General features: G+C 38.8%; 1 protein-coding gene across 1 annotated transcript; it reads right to left on the reverse strand.

The window, feature by feature from the left end:
• Window positions 1-3,628: 3,628 nt before the first annotated feature.
• Window positions 3,629-18,717, reverse strand: LOC104285791 (betaine--homocysteine S-methyltransferase 1). The gene is made up of 8 exons (XM_009884294.1): window positions 18,565-18,717; window positions 17,113-17,245; window positions 12,864-12,982; window positions 10,712-10,903; window positions 9,972-10,119; window positions 8,901-9,083; window positions 4,479-4,707; window positions 3,629-3,990 (listed from the first exon to the last, which is right to left on the reverse strand). The coding sequence occupies exons 1-8, from the start codon at window positions 18,715-18,717 to the stop codon at window positions 3,816-3,818; spliced, it is 1,332 nt and encodes a 443-aa protein (XP_009882596.1). The 3' UTR covers window positions 3,629-3,815.
• Window positions 18,718-20,881: the final 2,164 nt, after the last annotated feature.

Consider the following 20,881-nt stretch of genomic DNA (forward strand, 5'->3'; position numbering starts at 1 on the left):
GTAAATCTTCAAATGTGTAAAAGACTTTAGCAAAGACAAAGGGAATACATTCTTCATGTCCGTAATGAGCTGGAAAGAAATAATTGATTTGAATTCCATCAAGGAATATTCAAATTAGGAAAAAATTATTAAGAAGAAACCAGAAGTAACCAGACTGCCTGGGGTTGGCATGGAATCTCCATCACTAGAGGTGTTTCCAAACAAGTTAAACAAAAGTCTTCCCCTGTGAATAGCTGATCCTGTCTTAGAGTACTAAGTACAGGAGTTGACGTTCTAAAGCCCCTTTCACTTCCCAGCTAAGTTTTCAGACAGGCTTTCTAAGGAAACAAATTTCCTAGGATTGTGCTGTCAGCCTGTCTTACCTCCTTAACAGGTCATGTAATAAACCATTAGCAAGCTTTAACAAATCTAACAGTTCCCTTACCCCTGACTAAGATGTTACACAGAAAGAAATGGGAAATAAAGCTTTGTTAGCTTTGCTGCTCAGGATTTCTTTTTTTCGGGGGGAGAGTTTGGGTGGGTTGTGTGTTGGGTTTTTTTTTTTGATAGTCTGGGGTTCTGTAGTGATTGATAAAGAACCCTGTCAGCTTGTTTTCATCCCACTGTCAATTGCTTTCTAAGCCCAGCCTGTGATATGAATCAAACAGGGATTGTAAAGTTTCCCCCTTGGGTCAGCTCTCATTTTGAATGACTTCAAATAGCCTTTCAAATATTTCTTGTCATAGAATCATAGAATGGTTTAGGTTGGAAAGGACCTTGAAGATCATCAAGTTCCAATCCCCCTGCCATAGACCGGGACGCCTCCCACTAGACCAGGTTGCCCAAGGCCACATCCAGCCTGGCCTGGAACACCTCCAGGGATGGGGCCTCAACAGCCTCTCTGGGCAACCTGTTCCAGCTCCTCTCCACCCTCAAAGTGAAAAACTTTGTCCTAATGTTTAATCTAAACCTGCCCTCTTCCAGTTTATAGCCATTCCCCCTCATCCCGTTACTACATCCCCTAGTAAAAAGTCCTTCCCCAGCTCTCCTGTAGGCCCCCTTTAGGAACTGGAAGGCCGCAATAAGGTCTCCCCAGAGCCTTCTCTTCTCCAGCCTGAATAGCCCCAACTCTCTCAGCCTCTCCTCATAAGAGAGGTGCTCCAGCCCTTGGATCATTGTTAAAATTAATCCTTTTTAAACTGAGTATTTAAAATCAAATGCTTAAATAATGTTTGAGCATGTTCTTAAATACCACAGTTCTTCAATATTCTGTGTTGTGAACTCATTCACTTCAATGCAAATTTTTGTATGTTTGGACAGTTTGAAAAAAAATCAGTCCAGCTGCTTTTATAGAGCGTGATGGTCAAGCTGCATCCTTTGCCACAGGAAGTCCCTGAACTGGTAATCATTGTTCAAAACACTTTATCAATTGTAGCTTGTATTTTAAGCCACTTTATCATGCATGTGTCTTTAATGCTGCATGCATTTTGGTGGTGATCAATGATCTGGCTGTTCTGTTTTACAGATTTTGCATTATTCCACTTTCTGCAGGGGCAATGTCCAGAAGGGTTTAGGAAGGGAAGCAATTTAATGTAGTGCATATATACTTACATGGATGCCTTCCAAATAATCTACATTTTAAAATATCTGCTTTTTTGATTTGTCTACTTTTGGCTTTAAGGCAAAATTACCAGCTAGTAATTATTTCAATCTGTTATAAGCTTGGTGGAGGCAGATGGCTTTTTCTAAAATCTATCTGCCAATAACAGTCTGAAAAAGATACCTGAAGTTTCCCATTGAAGTGTTTCATATTTAAATGTTCCCTGAACTGCAGAATATCAGCATGGATAGAAATAATGAAATAAGCTTACACATAAAAAGTAGTCCAACAAAACCTTTCAACACTAACTTTGAGAATGATAACTTCAGAAAGGTAGTGGCTTTAATGCAGAATGTGTGGGAATGAGATTCTAGAGAGAACTCTAAGTTCTGTGGTATTTCACAAAAATAAAATATGGAAATGTGTCATTTATGGGTTCCAAGTGTAGTGATACCCTTCCTAAGAAAACTCTTCTTAACAAATTCAGTGTACAAATGTCCATGGGTTTTCTTAACTTTATAGAATCATAGAGTATCAGGTTGGAAGGGGCCTCAGGGATCACCTGGTCCAACTTTTCTTGGCAAAAGCACAGTCCAGACAAGATGGCCCAGCACCCTGTCCAGCTGAACCTTAAAAGCGTCCAATGTTGGGGAATCCACCACTTCCCTGGGGAGATTATTCCAATGGCTGATTGTTTTCATTGTGGAAAATTTTCCTCCGATTTTTGTTTGTGTCCAATCGGAATCTCCCCAGGAGTAATTTGTACCTGTTACCCCTGATCTCTTTCATGCGACTCCTTGTAAAAAGGGAGTCTCCATCTTCTTTGTAGCCACCCTTTAAGTACTGGAACCTTGTGATAAAGTCTTCCCTAAGCCTCCTTTTCTCAATGCTGAATAAACACAGTTCTCTCAGCCTTTCCTCTCATGGCAGTCTTCCCAGTCCTTTGATCACCTTTGTGGCCCTTCTCTGGACCCTCTCCAGCCTGTCCACATCTTTTTTGCGTAGTGGGGACCAAAACTGAACACAGCATTCCAGATGTGGCCTGACAAGCACTGAGTAGAGTGGGATAATGACTTCTTTATCTCTGCTGGTGATGCCCTTGTTGATGCAGCCCAGCATCCTGTTGGCTTTCTTTGCTGCAGCAGCACACTGTTCACTCATATTGAGCTTGTGGAGATCAATCCAATTTAGGCAGATTGATCTATTTCCTAACAGGGTTTTTCATGTCTTCTTATAGCTAAGATTCTAGAGTGAATCAGTCAGCTTAAAAAAAAAATAATCATGGAATGTTCTGGTACTCTTATATACAGGAGCTATATTTTAGGAAGCTTCAGTTCTTAAGTGATATTTTGAGATAACCAAGTGTTTTCAACGAGAGATCCAGAAATCAGCCGGATAATTTGAAAATTAGTTGTTTACTGGAGATATGTTATTCTGTTTGAACTCTTATGTTTTAAGGTGTGAAGATAATACAATACAATTCTATCATATTACTTTTCATTTATTTGATTATTTTTTTTTTAAATTTCAGAATAATCTTTTAAGCCTTTTAGTCTCCAGAGGAGTAAATCTTGTGTACATGGTACCCTGAGACAAAACCAGTTATTTGCCTGTCATTTTTCTTTCCTAAAAGTTCTCTGGACCTTTCTCCTGCATATAAGAAATTCCTGCAAGATCTTATTCTCCTTATCTTTTGATTCCAATTATAAGAAGTATTTTCTAGTTTACTTTTATTCTCTTGAAGTCAAAAAAAGTAACTATAGGTAACTGTATCTGAAGCACTGGCAGCTTGTGTGTCCCTGAAGCAGTCCTCAACTAATCTTGAGGTCTGAGGAAGCTTCTATGTAATCCCCAATTGAAAACAGACTTCACAAGTGGAAGTCCATTGATACTGCATTATAGATAGCTTTTTTTATTTTCACAGATAATTTGAGCCAATTATTAATTTCCACATATTTCTATGTCTATCCAATTAATGGCACCTAGCTAACAGAAGCTCTATTATTATGAGAATCCAAACCTGATCCTGACTGCGTATTGTCTAAACTATTTGTTCAGAGAATGATTTTATTATCCAAGTTTGACATATTTAATCTGTAATCACATTCTTTCTTCATTTTGTCTCTTTCATTATATGTTAACTGATAAATCAACAGGGTTGATTTCACAGATTTTCTTGTAAAGCATGAGATGGTCTATAGGTAAATCATTCTAACATTTACACAACTGCAGTGGATTAGAACTTCTGTTTCTGGAAGAGCTCCTTCAGCTGTTGTTCAGTTGTTGCTTCTTTCTGTTGCATCAGCTCCCTGGCTCCTTTGGTCACTCCCCAGCCGTCTGGCTTTGACATTGAAGGACAATATGGCCTGCCCGAAGCAGGCTTCAGATTCTCCCAGTATTCTTTTCTTGCCCTAAAGAAAGAAAAAGAAATTAAGGGGGTTTTTTTCCAGCATCTCAAAATACTAAAGAAATGTGCCTTAAATGACCATCATCTAACTTGCACAGACTGACTTTATATTTAGACACAGAAGTATGAATGAAAGTATGCAATGAAATGCTACATGCTTAAAAAGTATCTTTTCATCCTTGAAAGGAAAACCATTAGGAGCTGCTTTACAGTAGTCTGTGAGTTTTTAATAACTTTCCTGAATTACTTTCACATTAATTCAGACCAAATCTTCATTTTAAAGAGGGATGAGAATTTCTGGAGCTCTCCTAATGCCCTTTCATCTCTTTTCCTGCTCCCAGGTTCTTCAAAATTATTAACACAAGGAATGTTTACAGTGTTACTTAGACCTCCATATCAGTTAAGCCAGCCTGCTGCATATAAGCAATATAATACCAATATAAGCCTTTGCAATGAGTATGTTGGTGTGCTTTCCACGTCAGATATACGTACCTTGCTCTGACCCAGGGTTTGGTATGCATGCTGAGGTTGTCGCCCCAGCTACCATGTTTCTCAGAAGCTTGTGGCAAAAATCCTCTTTCAGGAGCCAGTTCCTCAGCTATTGCTCGGACATGATATGGCTCAAATCCACAGCAACCTCCAATGTACCGAATTCCTAAGTCATAGGCCTTTCTTGCATATTTTTGAATATCCCATCTGGTTACAATTCTTGGCTCCAGACCTGCAAAGACCTTAATACCTTAAGTTTCCACTACAGCACATTTTTGGTATGAAATCACATTGTTGAAACACTTGCATACTGTTTGCAAAAGTGGTTGTAGACGTAGATGTACAGGTTTGAACTGTCTGAGCTAGAATTAATGATGCAAACTTTCAGAAGTCTACCTTTCAGATTCTGCTGTCCTCTGGTAAACTATGCTTTTTGTAAGCTTTTTTGGCCTTGCAAAACAGCACCTAATATCTTCTGAGACTTGATCAAGCCCTAAGTCACATGCTTGCCATTCTGCCAGAGTTCTTAGCTGGAGTATTGGAGTACTTTCAATTTTACATCTGCATTTCCAAAGAGTTCCTGATAAACAATATCTGGCAAATCTGATTACAGTGCTCTAATCTATAAAAGGAGAAGGTATCAGCCTACCTGCAACAGGAATAAGACGGCTCATTTTTCCTCAGGGATGCTTACTACACTTTTTTCCATGATCAGCTAGTGGCAGCCAGTTGTTTCACTGACAGCTGGGATCTGTAACTATTTCTTAGCCCATCCCTTATCTAGTTAAAATCCCAGCCCTGAGCAGCTTGCTGCCTCCAACAACTTCATTCCTTGTGGAAAGTTCTGTGTGTAGACAAGTTATGATCCAACCTTTATTTTGAACCCTTCTCCCTGTTGCAGGTTGTGGTGAGCAGAGTGAAGGGATAACAGAGGTGAGAGAAAGAACCTGTGGAAGGAAAGGAACAGAAAGTGAAAAGAACAAGGAAAAGAACACCTCAAAGGGAAGGAGGCACAAGAGTAGCAGAACTGAAAGAAAAGACCAGGGACTGAAGAATAAACTTTAAGGAATAAAAATACAGGATTAAAGGAATAAAAATTCTCCCACTTTATGCACATATGCAGGAGATGAACCAGCACAGTTATCAGGTGAGTGCAGCATGACGTCTGTGCACTGAACACTCTGCTGGGCAAAGAAGCTGTGGTGAGGTAGCAAGGCTCCAGCAACACAGCAGAGAGGTAGGATTCTTCTCCCTATGTCTTTTCCCAAAAACACCTAACATGCAAGAAGGTGATATAAAGCAGATCTACTCTAAGTTCTTAATGGGTAGTTAAAAGACAGGTTCAGAAAATAAAAAGCAGAAGGAAAAAAATGAAATGTTCTTAATGAGAAAATTATTGGTCTCAGACGGAAAGACTGGACAAAGGAAAAGTAGATGGTCTAGTATCAGAACAAAAACCAGATTAATCTATTTTAGAAAGCTGTTTAAATAAAAGTAAGCTGGTGTACAGTCCTGCAGATGTGAGAGAAAGCATCAGAGGCACAAATTCATTATTTCCTTGTGTCTCCTATGTCATTGAAAAGCTACAGCAAAATTGATACAAAATGATCAACAGTAAGAATGTGGCATCTTGCACTCAATTTATACCTGTATAAGCAACTAAACTCCAGGGGAACAGTATAGAGTGTTTCCCTGTCTTTTCCATCACCCACCCTGCCACAATCCATGGGACCTGATGAGATGCATCCGAGAGTTCTGAGGGAACTCACAGATAAAGTTGCTAAGCCACCATCCATCATATTTGAAAAGTCGTGGCAGACCCGTAAAGTTCCCAGTGACTGGAAAAGGGGAAATGTAACACCCATTTTTAAAAAAGGGAGAAAACGAAGACCCAGAGAACTACAGGCCAATCAGTCTCACCTCAGTGCCTGGAGAGATCATGGAACATTTCCTCTGGAAACTACGCTAAGGCACATGGAAAATAAAGAGGTGATTGGTGACAGTCAACATGGCTTCACTAAGGGCAAATTGTGCCTGACAAATTTGGTGGCCTCCTGCAATGGGGTTACAACATTGGTGGATAAGGGAAGAGTGACTTATGTCATCTACTTGGACTTGTGCAAAGCATCTGATACAGACGTGCATAACATCCTTATTTATAAAACGAAGAGTCATGGATTTGACAGCTGGAGCACTCTGTGGATAAGGAATTGGCTGGATGGTCACACTCAAAGAACTGCAGTCAATAGCTCAATGTCTGGGTGGAGACCAGTGACAAGTGGTGTCCCTCAGGGGTCCATATTGGGACCAGTAATATTTAACATCTTTGTTGGTGACATGGACAGTGGGACTGAGTGCACCCTCAGCAAGTTTGCAGATGAACCAAGCTGAGTAGTGTGGTTGATACTCTAGAGGGATGGTGTGCCATCCAGAAGGACCTTGACAGGCTTGAGAGGTGGGCCCTTGTGAACCTGATGAAGTTCAACAAGGCCAAATGCAAGGTCAGGGCAATCCCAAACATGGATACAGGCTGGGGGATGAATGGCTTGAGAGCAGCCCTGCAGGGAAGGATGTGAGGGGTATTGGTGGATGAAAAGCTAAATATGAGCCAGCAATTTGCACCTGCAGCCCAGAAAGCCAATTGCGTCTTGTGCTGCATCAAAAGAAGCATGGCCAGCAGGTCAAGGGAGGTGATTCTGCCCCTCTACCCTGCTCTCATGAGACCCCACCTGGAGTACTGCATCCAATTCTAGAGCCCTCGGCACAGGAAAGACATGGACCTGTTAGAGCGGGTTCAGAGGAGGGCCACAAAGATGACCAGGGCGCTGGAGTACCTCTCCTATGAAGACAGGCTGAGAGAGTTGGGGTTGTTCAGCCTGGAGAAGAGAAAGCGGCTCCGGGGAGACCTAATAGCAGCCTTACAGTACTTGAAGGAGGCCTACAGAAAAGATGGGGAGGGACTCTTTATCAGGTACTGTAGTGATAGGACGAGGCATAACAGTTTTAAACTGGAAGAGGGTAGATTTAGATTAGATATTAGGAAGAAATTATTTACTGTCAGGGTGGTGAGACACTGAAACAGGTTGCCCAGAGAAGCTGTGGATGCCCCATCCCTGGACGTGTTCAAGGCCAGGTTGGATGGGGCTTTGAGCGACCTGATATAGTAGAAAGTATCCCAGCCTGACTCATGAGATTTCTGAAAGCTGAGATCTCATACAGATTGCTTATAACATACAAGCCAAGAACCATAACAAACCAAAGAATTAATCCTTCAATTCACTTGATTACTTACAGCATCTGTTCTTTTTTCGCTTGCAAACAGAGGAGTTATATGAAGGAATGAATAGGATAAATTAGTTCCTAACACTTTTAAACATCCCAGAATATTTTCAGAACTCAGACATATTATTATCATTTAATGAATGCTTCAGGCTCATGATTTATTCTCTTTCCTTCATTTATGTAAAGAACATAAAGAGAGAATGTAAAAAAATATTCTTCTTGAAAATCACATCAATCTCTCAATATTTTTGCTACAAATTCAAGTTTCAAATGTTTTAATACCTTATTTTATAGTCTGATCTTGAAAAGAAGAGTGTATGATATCCGAAAATGAAAGCATTTTTCTAATCAATTTTAAATGTTTAGGCTGATTTTGTCCTCTTATCTTGAAGGGATTCTACCTCCCAGGTGGAAATAAACCCTAAATACACAAGCCTTACATACACATAAAGTGGCTGAATCTTTCAGTCTTTGTAGAGTTTTTCCTGAGAATACATGTGATGAGTCCATCTCCAAACTGCTAATCCATTTGTTAGCAACATCAAAGAACATATTCCCTCTTCTGGTTTCTCTCTAAACTCACTCATATTAGACAGTTACACTTGCAAGAGTGAACCACTAGGAGTGCAATAATTATGCACCTATATCCAGTTCTGCTTATATATGGTACATTAAATCCATATGCAGGTCAGTATTATAGGGTTTGTCAGACAGATGTCACAACCAGAACGCTGGGGAGCTCCAATGCAAAAGCATTTAAGTCTGGGGTTTTTTGTAGTATCTTTGCTCTTGTTAATTTCTTTGGACTGTTTATAGCTGTCCTGAACAAGATTCTATAGCACGAGGGAGAACTACATTTTTTAACCGTTTAGGTTGTGGAATTTTAACAGTTTTCATCATAATTTCACTTTCAGTCACATGCTGCCATACTACTGAAGTACTCTCACTATGTGGTTGATCTTTAATCCAATATTACATTGCAATCCCTCTATGGAAAATCCCAGACAGGATAACTGGGACTCATGCTATTGTACAGAAGGACACCTTGCAGCTTCAGTTTTACTAAAAGCTAAGGGAAAAAAGGAACAGACAATAAAAATAATAATAAAAAAAGATTAAAAAAAAAAGATACCGTTGTCTTACCAAAGGGAAATTCTGGAAGATCAATAAAACCCTGCTTTCCACAATCAGGTGTATGGAAAGCAAGTGGTTGGGCCATCAGGTGGGCTTTCAGTTTAGCAGCCTGCAAGCCTTCTTTCATCAGTTTCACAGTTTCCAGGGAAGTATCCGGATCAAAATGGCAGTTCACTCCAATAATAGAAGCACCTAGGAGGAGGAAAATAACGTAAAGTCACATCTCCCCAGGAAGTGGGAGGTGGAAAGTTCTTAGCCATAGCACTCCAGAAGCAGAGAAGTCCATCTTTAGACCTGCATTATGAAAACAAGGCAGTTGGGTTAGAGCCAGCCTGAACTCTCCTGAGGTTGATCATTCCATTGACACCTCAGTTGCACTCCTTTTTACCTTTTTGATGATGAATCACATCTCCCACCCTCACACAGTTGCATTTCTTATCACTGCTTAATCAATGAAGACTGATTATGTACAGCCACATATGCAAATAGCTATCAGGTTCCTAACACAGGTTATTCTGCCTTTGGATTTCAACTTTAACTCCAAAGGAAAAGAGTAGTTCAGAACAGCTACAATAAATCCCCGTACCATCATCCATGACACCCCTGATTAATTTCTTCTGCCCTTGTCCTGTAGAAAACACAGCCTTTGATAGGCAAAAAGATTAATTTTTTCATCCTATTAGTCTCTTATCCTGGGTTTGAACTGTGCTCCATGTATTTCTGAAAACATGAGCAGAAAATCAAAGGTGACTTTGGATTCAGCTTATGTTTCCAGAATTTGAGGTTGGCTCTGTAACAACATTTGAGTAGGTTTAGGATTTTGCTCTATTCAGTATCAGCTGCCTGTGGCTATTGCTCCCAATACCATTCTGGTTAACAAGGATTTCATAGCTGCACTTTCATATGTTTTTTACAAGACTGCTCTATTAAAGTACGTATAAAAACTTTTCTACAGAGTCAAAACTTTTATTGGATATAGTTGGGAAGCTACCTACTTAAGATACACATCCATCTATCTCAATATTTAAGGACTTGACTTTGTTCCATACTTTTAAAGGACATATTAAAACAGATTCTTACCAGCCTTTACCAGTTGGACAGCACATTGTCCAGGGGGCACACCATGCATGTCTCCTTCTGGACCAATGCACATTGTAGCTGCAACTGGCTTTCCAGATTCTTTTAGAACTTCAACTGCCCAGACAGCCTCTTCAACATGTTCAAAATACTGAAAGAAATTTAAACTGGTCTGCTTTTGTTTCTTGGAGATGAAGCATAAACACATTAATCCAGACCCCAAATTCACCAGCAATGCAATAACTTGATTCTTTTCTGATTTATACTAACAGAATTCCATCAAATTAACTGACCACGCAGTTAAAAAAAAGATTTTAAAAAGTCAGTAAGTAAGATTAAATAAAAAATACTTATACTTGTTTCAGAATAAAAATGCCCATACAGGAGTTTAATCGGGGATTTATCGCCAAAGAACTGTTTTCGTCTAGAAAAGTCACCTTAGGCTGACCGCTTACAGTGTATGAGAGGAAACAGGAACTTGTCAAGATCACATTAATCTGCCTCTTTGTACCAGTATGGAATTTGACTTGACTGTGGTAGAAATTTAGGTTTCAAGGTCTTATTCTACAATGCTTGCAGATGCTCCTACGCCTTTAGAAAAATACCTGATACTACTGGAATAAAAGCATAACAGAAATTTTTAAAGGAGGAAGCAATATATGCTTGTAGTCCCTAAAGTAGACCAGACATCTTAAAGTTAACACTGTGCCAGCTGAAGGCATGTACTTTTTTTAGAGATTTACCTCTGCAATTAGGAAGTCCACATTCTTCTTCATGAAGACATCTAGTTGCTTTCGAAAGGCTGCTTTAACCTCTGCTTTATCCTTGCAGCTTAAGTATGATGGTGTTTGACTGACGCCTCCAGCCACTAAAGCATCACCTTCATTAGCCACTTCTCTTGCAATGTCACAAGCAGCTTCATTCACTTTCTGGCACTGTATGAATATAGATTATGTTAGTTTTACCTGGACAGAGATATGCATGTAATTTTGGAGAAAAAAAAGGACAAAAAGAGTCAAAAGCCATAATGGCTTTTTCATATTCTTTTATAGTTTAAATGGATTTTTTAATAATATTGATTAGGAAGATCAGCATCTTTGAAAAAAATAATAAACATTAGAAAACACATTTCTTGCCACCTTTAAGTTATCATATTATCAAATACTACAAAAACATATTACCTTTAATACGCCTTACACAGATAGTCTATAAAAACCAAATATTTGGTGTGATGTGGAATTTTCTTTGCCTCTTAGAAAATAAGTTAGTTACACTTAAGTGTATGCTTTTATTCTGACATTTTGTGGATGGAAACAAAATATGTAGTAATTTCAATTAATTTTTCTTTTTTTAAAAATGTGGTTTATTATTTTGATATTTTTCAAAATTTAAGATAGAATAGTCATTATTTAAGGCTTTTAAAAAATATCATTAATTATTTGATGTTAAAGTTACCAATTTAAGAATAGTCAAGGGAAACATCACTATATATGATTAATTAATCACCTAGACTGAAAGACACATCCCCTCTATACCTAAATTAGGATAACTAGAACAGCTTGTGAAAAAGAGGTTAAGCTGGGAAAAAGAGATTTTGGGAAAACAATCATTTTTTGGGATAGATAACAAGTATGGATTAGAGCAGGTTTCTCTTCAGCCCATGGCCTACTTAAAATCTACATAGGCTGAAGTTTTCCATGGCTGCCTCAAAAGACCCAGCTGACTTTTAAGGCTGTTGTCTTCCGTTTGCACTTGTGCTCAGGTACATGTTTGAGAACACCGGGAGGTGGAGCCACAAACCAGTCAAAGCCTGGAGGAACCTGCTTCTAGAACTGGCAGCTAATCAATCTTGAAAGCTTTGCGGCAGTGCATTCCAAATACCAGGTGCTCTCCCAGCCCTTCTTATAATTTTGCGTGGCAGCAAGAGTTGCAGCATGGCTTGTTCCAGAGGCCCTGTGATCCTGCGGCTATCAATTCAGACATTGCAATGTTGCATCTATTTAATGTAAAGGTACAGCATTTCAGATAAATTTGGTCATATGACATTTTGAGATGACCTCTTAATTAAGCCTCAAGTGTTTCTCAAGGGTCCAGATTGTTCTAATTTCTGACTTGGGGTATCTTCACAGATACAAAGATATTCCTTCCTCCCTGCCCCCTGGAGAATCTTCTCTGCTTTGCAGGGGTTGAACTAGACAATAGGACCAAAGTGAAAACAATCAATGGCAAACCTTCTAGTCTCAAAGGAGCTACCTAGAAATGTTTGTGCCAGAAGTCCCAGTGCAGCTGGGGCCTGCATCTAGTGAACACATGCAACATCCTACAACTCCTTTGTGTAGGGGTTAAGAGAATGCCAACATGGTACTTCTGTTGCTGTAATAGATTACCCGTACACACGAGAAGGGGAATATTGACCACAGTGTATACTATGGATTTTTTAGTTGTCACTTTATTGAAGACATGGCTGTAAGAAACATTCTGTTCTCATTACCCACTCATTATTCTCTAGGATTCGTCACCATTTTTGTAGCTGATTTGTTTCTTTGGATGTTAAAGCATTTCTTTTTTTCACTGATTTTGCTCTCTGGGCGTTTAGTTCTCCCTATGCTTTTTGTTTTAAAATTCCAGTAAACAAGTCTCCTCAGATGCAAAAAATACAATGTGGGCATCCTCTTTCCTCTCTTCATCCTTGCCCCATTTTGTTATTTTTTTGTCCTTTAACCTTGTCTTTCTTGCTATTCCAAACTCTGAAATTGCATCATCTCATTCTTTGGTCCTCAAATACAGCCAAAACTGTTATGACAAACTGTGAATGTGCTCAATAATATCTCTTGCTAAACCTTTTGAAATTAATCCATATATTTCATATCTCCATCAAAACAGAGTTTTACTCACACTTATTTTCTCAGCTACGTAATTGCCCCTGTTCTCTAGTTTGTCCTCACTGGCATAAAAGGTGAATGTCTGCAGAACATTGGATCCAGCCCTGAGGAACTCCCGGTGAAGCTGACGAACTGCAAAGAATTAAAAGAGACAAATAAGAGATGTTTTGTGTGTTATTACTGTTGTTATCTCAAAACTAAATGTTTATTGAAGTAATGTTACTGCAAAATAAGTGATACTGTGTTTACTAGAAAGGCCATTATGAGTGAGTAGAAGCAGTACCCCTATCTGTGTAGAATTTCTTTCTTCTTACTCTGAGACCATGAGGTAGAAAACTATCTCCTTAGTTATTGTCTGCTAAGAATGACTGAAGATTTCTATTATTTAGTTTATCAGTAGATTCAGTTTTGCATGCCACCTTGCCTATCTTTTACTTTCTGCAGTCCTTCAGACCTCCCAATTTCATTTTATAGAACTGCATAGAGGTTTAGGAAGGGAAAGCAGACATCTGACAAAAGAACATGAAAGTATAACAGGTAATACCAGACAAAAAGCTCATCAAATGAAAAAGCTGTATTTTCTTAGCTTCTAGACTATGAAGAAGAAAACAGAAGAAAGTATCATGGCAATAAATTAAGGGACAAGATGATACTTATATGGAAGAATACAGTGTTCCATTACCTCCTCTATTTCGTGTTTTCTAGTTTTTTCCCCTACAAAACTCTAGCTGAGTCTATTCAGCCAAAACCAAAGCTCTACTTTGCTAAATACACCCTTATTTAGAAGATGATTTGTTGCTCCAGAAAAGTGACACGCAACACAGACTTAATTCTTCCCATAAGTCAGCACATGATGATTTTACTACAGATCTAACACTTCTTTTGAACGAAGTATTGACATTACTTTAATGGTCAAATTGCCTACTTTGGACTTTGCGAGCAGGCTTTGTAATGGCAGTTCTGCCTTCATCGCTGCAAGCATTACACTGCAATCACCACAGCAGGAACAGAACAGGAGTTGTCAATTGATTTTGTATGTATACCCACAGAACAACAGTAATTTCTAGAACACTACCAATTATGTAAAACAGAGTTAAAATGCTCAACAGCTTATAGCAAATACAGGAATAATTCATTGCCTAAATACCATACACAGACACAAGAACATTGCAGTTTCTGTGGCAGATGTTTGGAAAAGTTTTCCTGAAGTCCTGGTTTATCGTACCTCATTGTCTACAGAAAATCTCTGTCATTAAGGAAATGTGCTAATGTGTCATGAGAATAAAATCACTCCCTTCAGATGCAATAAACGGAGCCTTCTATGCCAGAAAAGCTCAAACAGCAGTTTGAGTTGCTAAGTCAATCTGCATACACGCAAGCACGTCTGCTTTCATTGAAGGAACAGTGTAGTGTCCCTTGCTTTTCTCTGCTAGTACAGTATTTCATTTCTAATTACAGCCTTGGGTAACCACACTGCGATTTAACACAATGCTTCTTTTCCCAGCAGTCACAAAGACCTACCCGGGAACATAGATGATAGCAGAGCTACAGTTCAAACAGTCCCTGGAATCTGCTTGAACTACCAGGATCAAATTTCAGTCTTAGAACCTTTACACAGGGTCAAATATTCCTAGTGCAGGGAGTACTCTTTTTCCTACAGCATTAAAATAGGCTACTGATCCCAACTAAAAGGACTGTGTCTGTATATTTCCAGTGTTCTGTAGTTTGTTTTTCTAGTCTGTCCCATGAGAAATCATTGATGAAAACTAATCAGGAAATGTGAAAAGGAAAAAAGAATCTACAATTTCTTTCAGAAATTCTCTATGACATATCCATAATAAACCAGATTTGTTTACCCCCATCGTTAGTGCTCTTTAAATGTGGTTCTTGCATTCCTAGAAGAATGCCTGGGATTTGTGCGAATAACGATGGTGACAGAGGTAGACAAATGAAATATAACCTAACACATATGATTAAGGAACGTCATATCCCAAACTATCATGTATGTGAACAGGAGACTCTTGAATGCGTCTACATTTTGATGGAAAGAATAAGTGTTATAAGTATCAGCTTGAATCTCATTCCACCCCAGCAAATAATTTTTACCAGTAGAATACACTATTACCAAGCCCACAGCAGTCTGCACTATCAAAAACCCAAATTACTCTGTAATTTACTTCTTGTGACTTCCAGCATGTTACTGAAGTTATGTTTTCCTCCAGCATTTGAGAAATGGGGATAACAGCCACATAAGGCTAAACAGTTATTAATAATTTGATGTATTTTAGGAGTCAGATGTATAACACTGAGTTTTCATTTCAATCTGCCATAAGTTGGACATTTCACAGAAGACACAGACTTAAGCTAACAGGAGATGGGGGCAGTAAGTGCCTATGCATATTTCTCACAACAGAGCAATACCTGATCTGCCTTAGAAAAAATATTTAGATCTCATTTCTAAATTTGTCAGTCTGGCAAAACTTTTCCTCTCTTGTAATGGAGATAATGGCCTTGAACCCACCCACCCTCCCGTTCCTTCCTTGGTGCATTCTCAGAACCACCCTCCTTTTCCCCTCCTTCCTTACAAAGACAAGAAGGTCTGGCGGTTGTATGCTTTTTACACCAGCTGGCTCAGCCAGTTGCTCCTTCTGTTCTTTACACCTGCTTTCAAAGTAACATGACCTTTGAGCATGCAGGAAAAAAAAAGCAATACTGGAGGGGAGGCAGCACACTGCACAAAAAGAAATGAACACCTTTCCAGGGAAGGGTGTATTTATAAATAGCCTATAAGAGGCTTATAAAAATGTTATAACTATGTTACGTACATGAGCGATATGTTTTAGCAAATCAGTAGCAATTCTCTGAAGGGTGGATTCTCACCTATGACTACTGATCACTTATTTAAAGCAAATTTGTGTGCCAATTTAGCCAGTTTAAGCCATCAGCCTGTAAGGCAATGTCTTACATTTCCCACGGACTGAGACTTACACTTCCTGAAAGGACTTGCGGAGAGGGTCAAGGGCTTTTGAGATGCAAAATAAGTAAGCAAAGGGGAAATAAAGAGCATGGGATAAGTGCTATGATTTTTAAGATAGAATGTGTAGGGGCAGTCAAAGGTAGAGGTGGAGAGAAACAGAGAGAGGTGATGAGATGTCGTTTTGGGAGATGAGAGTCAGCAAATTAGGTCATCACCCTTTAAACCTTTGCTGGAGCTCTGCATTATCTAAGGCTGTCTGTGACCCTAACTTAGGCATACTACACATAAAGTGACACTCGAAGGCTGAGAAGGATCAGGATGAATAAATAGGCAATGTGTACAAAGCAATGGAATACAGAAGGCTAAGAACTCTCTCCTTCTTCCCCTCCTCTTCTTTCTTCCTCTGTATAGAGGAAAACAGACTATTTTGGAAGGGCAAACACTAGAACAAATAACTTTTTTTCCCCAGGATATTCTGAATTAGCTTGTGGGATTAACTGCACATCACATTACTGGAGGAAATGCTTTCTTGTAATGAAGCATATGTAATTAGGTAATAGCATCTGCTTTTGCACTATTTATGCTAAACACTATAATCTTTATGCTGGAAGGCATGCAATGAGTGCTCTTTTTGTCTCCATCCACTTTAAGAGAGTTACTCCACTAAATGTTTATTGCAATTCTCAGGTTCTTATGAAGTTTATCATTCCCCATTTCACAGTGGACCCAGATACATTAAATACTCCAATTCCATTCTTTATTAAAAACTGCTATTTTCCTGAGAGAATTAATAAACAAACTATATTAATTTATAACAACATAAATCATAGAATGACCAGAACGCAACAAAACAAATAGTTAACTGCAGAATTCTTTTTCACAAGATTTTTTAAATTGTACGCCTTATGTCAGCTCAAGGACAGATTGGACAAATCCATGAGAGAGAAATCACTGAATATTATTAAATACAAAGATACCACATCTGGCCAAAAAGCCCCTGGGCTGCAAATTATTAAAGACTGGGAGAGCATTCTGGAGAGGTATCACTGTATGTTTGCAGTACTCACATTCTTACCCAGCCAACAGCTTTTGGCCAATGTTAGAACAACAAAAAGGGGTAAGATGAGCATTGGTCTATAGATTCTTAGGCTGTTCTTAACAGTGTAATTTTACAGTGTCAAGGAACACTTCTATTTGAAAACCTACTACAAGTTCCTATATATTTATTATTTAGCCAACCATGTTTACATTCACTACAGGATTACCATTTCCCAGTAAAACTGACCTGCTTCTGGGTGTTCCACCGTTGCTTCAGGAGTCCAAGGCCCAGCTTTTACATATCCCCTCTTTTCAAGAGCAAAGACAAATCCTCCATCTCCAATCACAATTTCTCCACCATCTAGGCGCTCTAGAATACCCTGAAGAAAGCAGGAGGAAAGGTTAACAATTACAGTTCTTCTGCTTTGTGGGCTTCCTTTGTCTTTATTGCCATTTCATGTATTTGCACAGCAGACTTAAATATTTGTGGGCTACCAGGAACATCTTTGCCATAATAATAAAAAGTCATAAATTTCCTTCTTGAAATTCTCTGTAAAGAATGGTAGATGATCTGTTTTGCAACAGAAGGCTTTAATATGCGCATATATATTATGTAAGACTTTTCATTAGTCAGTTTTATTGTATTCCAGAGATATAGTCCCCAGAACTAGAAGTTGGTCCAACTCCATTCCTATGAAAGTAGAACAAAGTCTCAAATTCTCCTGTAACATACATAAGAAACTTCTTAAAATGAAACACTAGTATCACTGACCTCATTATTAGCTCATTTGCTTTTTAGCTACAAATGCCATCCTGACATAGCCTCATCTCAAGTAGCTTGTGACACAAGATGGCCCAACAGGCATTACAGAAAAGTAAGCATGTAACATTTTCCTACCAAATAAGACACATCTCAAAATGCTGGCCATTTTCTGATACATGTTTTACTGGCCTGGGTTTGCTTACCTAGACTTGCAAAATGAAAGAAAATCCTGCTTGTTTTGCACAGCCCTGAAATGTTTTAAGATGCCAAATTACAAACCTTACAGCACCCTGTGATTAACCTTGCTTCTGCCTTGAACTCCATGCTAATGTAAGGAAAGTGCTAATTATTTCCTTTGTAAAATTGTAAAACATGAGAATAACATATATCAGTTGCACCTAATATGGTGGGGTTTTTTTTTTTATTCCTTTCATTGCTTCATTGGCTTCTTCAAATTTTCCAAAAATATGACTAATTTCTGCAATTGGATTACAACCATAATTCTATTTATTTTAAGAAGTGGATGAATGCAGACCCATTACATTAACAAAGGTAGTGGGTACAGGAAAAGAATTAATCAAAGGTAAGACTGCAATTTCCCTCCACAGTTATCTTTTCTTGATGGCACACTAGCATTTCAGTAGATGAAATATGAGGGAGTAGGAAAAAGAAAAGCCTTGTGGACATAGAGTTAAGTGTGGGTTTTGTGCTGAGAGGAACAGGTTTTTAACAGCCTCCAACCTTTAGTAGATTATCTTTCTTGATAATTTCTCCTTCATTAATTCAATTATCTCACACCTTACATCCAGGAAAGACAAACATTTCTGATGTCTCAGCACCACCCTTTGGGCTGGATGAGAGTATGCCTTTCCAACGAGAAGGAGCACTGTGCCAACTATGCCAGTTCCAGTACCAAGCATAGCAGTGTAAGGCTACTTGGAGCCTGCAAAGCCTGCCTGAGACGTTCAGCAGTTTTGGCTGAGGCACTGACATGGCAGCAAGGTGGCAGGTCTTCTCTGTACAGTGCTGCTGTGCAGATACATGAGCTTGGCCAAGTGTTGGCTTGCAAATCCCTGCATCACACTCCATTGCGCATTGTAGACTTGACAAAATATTAACCTGATTAATTTTTATAACTTTATTAAATTGTGCAAGCTTTTATCTTTACTTAAAGACCAGGGCAAAACTCAATCTGCAATACTCAATCTCGAAAGCTTAGTAATTTTCAATGAGTCTACCAGTCATGCCTGTCTAAGTGTAAATGTCAGAAGGCTTTGGAAAGATTGTGTTTGCAATTAACTAATTTGCAGTTGTAACAGAATGCCTCAAATAGGGCCAGAGAAAGGCACCCAAGGGATCACTGGTTGAGTCCCTGCTTCCTCTGCCTGCCAAGGAATCTTTTACAGACAGAGCCTGATTCAGAAGTTTAATATGCAGAGAACAAGAGTGTGGAGGAAAATAAATCTTGAACATACAAGCAGCCCCAGTCATTGCTTGTTAACTGAACATTAAGTAATAGATACATGTTTGCGTCGTATATTGATATTATATTCAAATGCACTACAAATAACAGATTTTTTTCCTTTAACAGGTCACTTCTAGGATTTAAGAACAGTTTTCCTTCACAGTCCTAGTTTTTTTTTTTTTCAGGCTGCATTTTAAAATAATCTTCACTGTTGACACACAGAAGCAACATAACCCATGATTGAATAGTCCATGGCATCTTAATGTAACTATAATGCACAAAGTACTTAATACAAATTTACTCAGTTCAGATTGGCTGAAAATGGAAATCACTTTTTTGCAAACTTTATTGTAGGTCTGATATAATCTATTCACACAATTTTTACTTTATCTATACTGGGTAAAATACCATTGGTTCAACCAGCATACAGCTAGCATAAGCTCAGCATCAACATTGGTTTGTTCTGTCCTGGAGACTTACAGCTGTGTGCTCATACCCAACCCAGATCAAAATTGTACTGTCAGGTGATCTGGTAGTACACAGATCCAGTATTAAATAACAAGAAATACTATCTGTAAAAAGCTAACTATGGCTTTTTTGAGCCATCTTTTCACTGCTTTACTTTTGCTACCATCAGTGAAGTTGCATCACATAGTCCATACATCTATCCAAAGAGTGCATATGTCTGCATGAAAATATTCCCTCAACCACCTTTAGGAATGTAACTGGACCATGTAAATTAAACACCTGCTTGGTCTACCTATATCCTACCTTTCCATCAGTAGAGAGAAAAAGGCATGTCAAAACAACTATTCAGGTCTTAAGTGAGCCCTCAAGAGAAGCTTATCTCTGTCCATTGCCTGTAGGGACAACTTAGGGCAATTGCCTTATGCTAGGTGTCTGAAGCTAGGTGGCAGGAGAAAGTGCCAAAAAAAAAAAAAAAAAAGGCAGAACAAATACGTACCCACCTCTTTCCTTTATAGCTGAACTACCTGAAAGGCCTAGAGCTTGTAGACTTCTTCCCATATCCTTCTGTTCTCTTATTCTACACTTATATGCTACAGATAGAATCAGAATCATTTCCGTTGGAAGAGACCTTTAAGATCATTGAGTCCAACCATCCAACATAAAACAAATAAAACCAGCTCTGAGTAAGAAGTGTTCTATTAATGATAATAGTGTCCTCCTAATGGAAGACAGAATACTTGATTCCACTGACCTTCCCAAGCAGCAGTGCAGGGTAGCAGTACTGGTATACGTCAGAGAGTTTGATTTAGACATTGCTCATATGTTTGCATTAATGGCCAGAATGGCTGGTGCCTGGATAACTTTTGATACTGGCTTATTTCTTTAGCTAGATGAGGGCGCAAAGGGCATGCATATATTGGAGACTGCGCTCATATTGCAAACGTTGGTATTCAGTCATATAAATCAAGGGAAGAACAATTTGGGGCTTTTTAAATAGAGTTGTCAGGATGCTGGCAACAGAAATCCCATCAAATGACAGTTTACACTTAAAATATTGACTATTTTAATATGTTGCAAGCACTGCTTAATTTGGGTATCAAATAATATTAAGCAAAATGGTTCTGAACTTTGGTGGCTCCAGTCTATGTGTTCAGAGAACCCAAAATTCGATGAGCTGTTACAGCATTAAGTTCAATCTAATCTGTCTATCTCATAGCGGTGTCCAAACGTCTGTAATGGCTCGACGCTGAACAGGTATAGTTATTAGTATGGCTCTACTGTAGCTTTTCACAACATGACCTTACCTGCAGAAACACTGAG

Source organism: Charadrius vociferus, unplaced genomic scaffold (assembly GCF_000708025.1).
Source record: "Charadrius vociferus isolate BGI_N301 unplaced genomic scaffold, ASM70802v2 scaffold183, whole genome shotgun sequence".
NCBI classification, from domain to species: Eukaryota; Metazoa; Chordata; class Aves; order Charadriiformes; family Charadriidae; genus Charadrius; species Charadrius vociferus.

What these genes read in the sequence shown, in the direction of transcription:
- LOC104285791 (XM_009884294.1), bottom strand. Translation starts at nt 18,717, where the DNA reads ATGGAGTGTGATGCAGGGATTTGCAAGCCAACACTTGGCCAAGCTCAT. An exon ending in GGTGGAACACCCAGAAGCAG is followed by an intron (nt 12,983 to 17,112) that starts GTCAGTTTTACT and finishes AATTCTTTGCAG; the next exon opens with TTCGTCAGCTTCACCGGGAG. An exon ending in ACGTAGCTGAGAAAATAAGT is followed by an intron (nt 10,904 to 12,863) that starts GTGAGTAAAACT and finishes ATATTCATACAG; the next exon opens with TGCCAGAAAGTGAATGAAGC.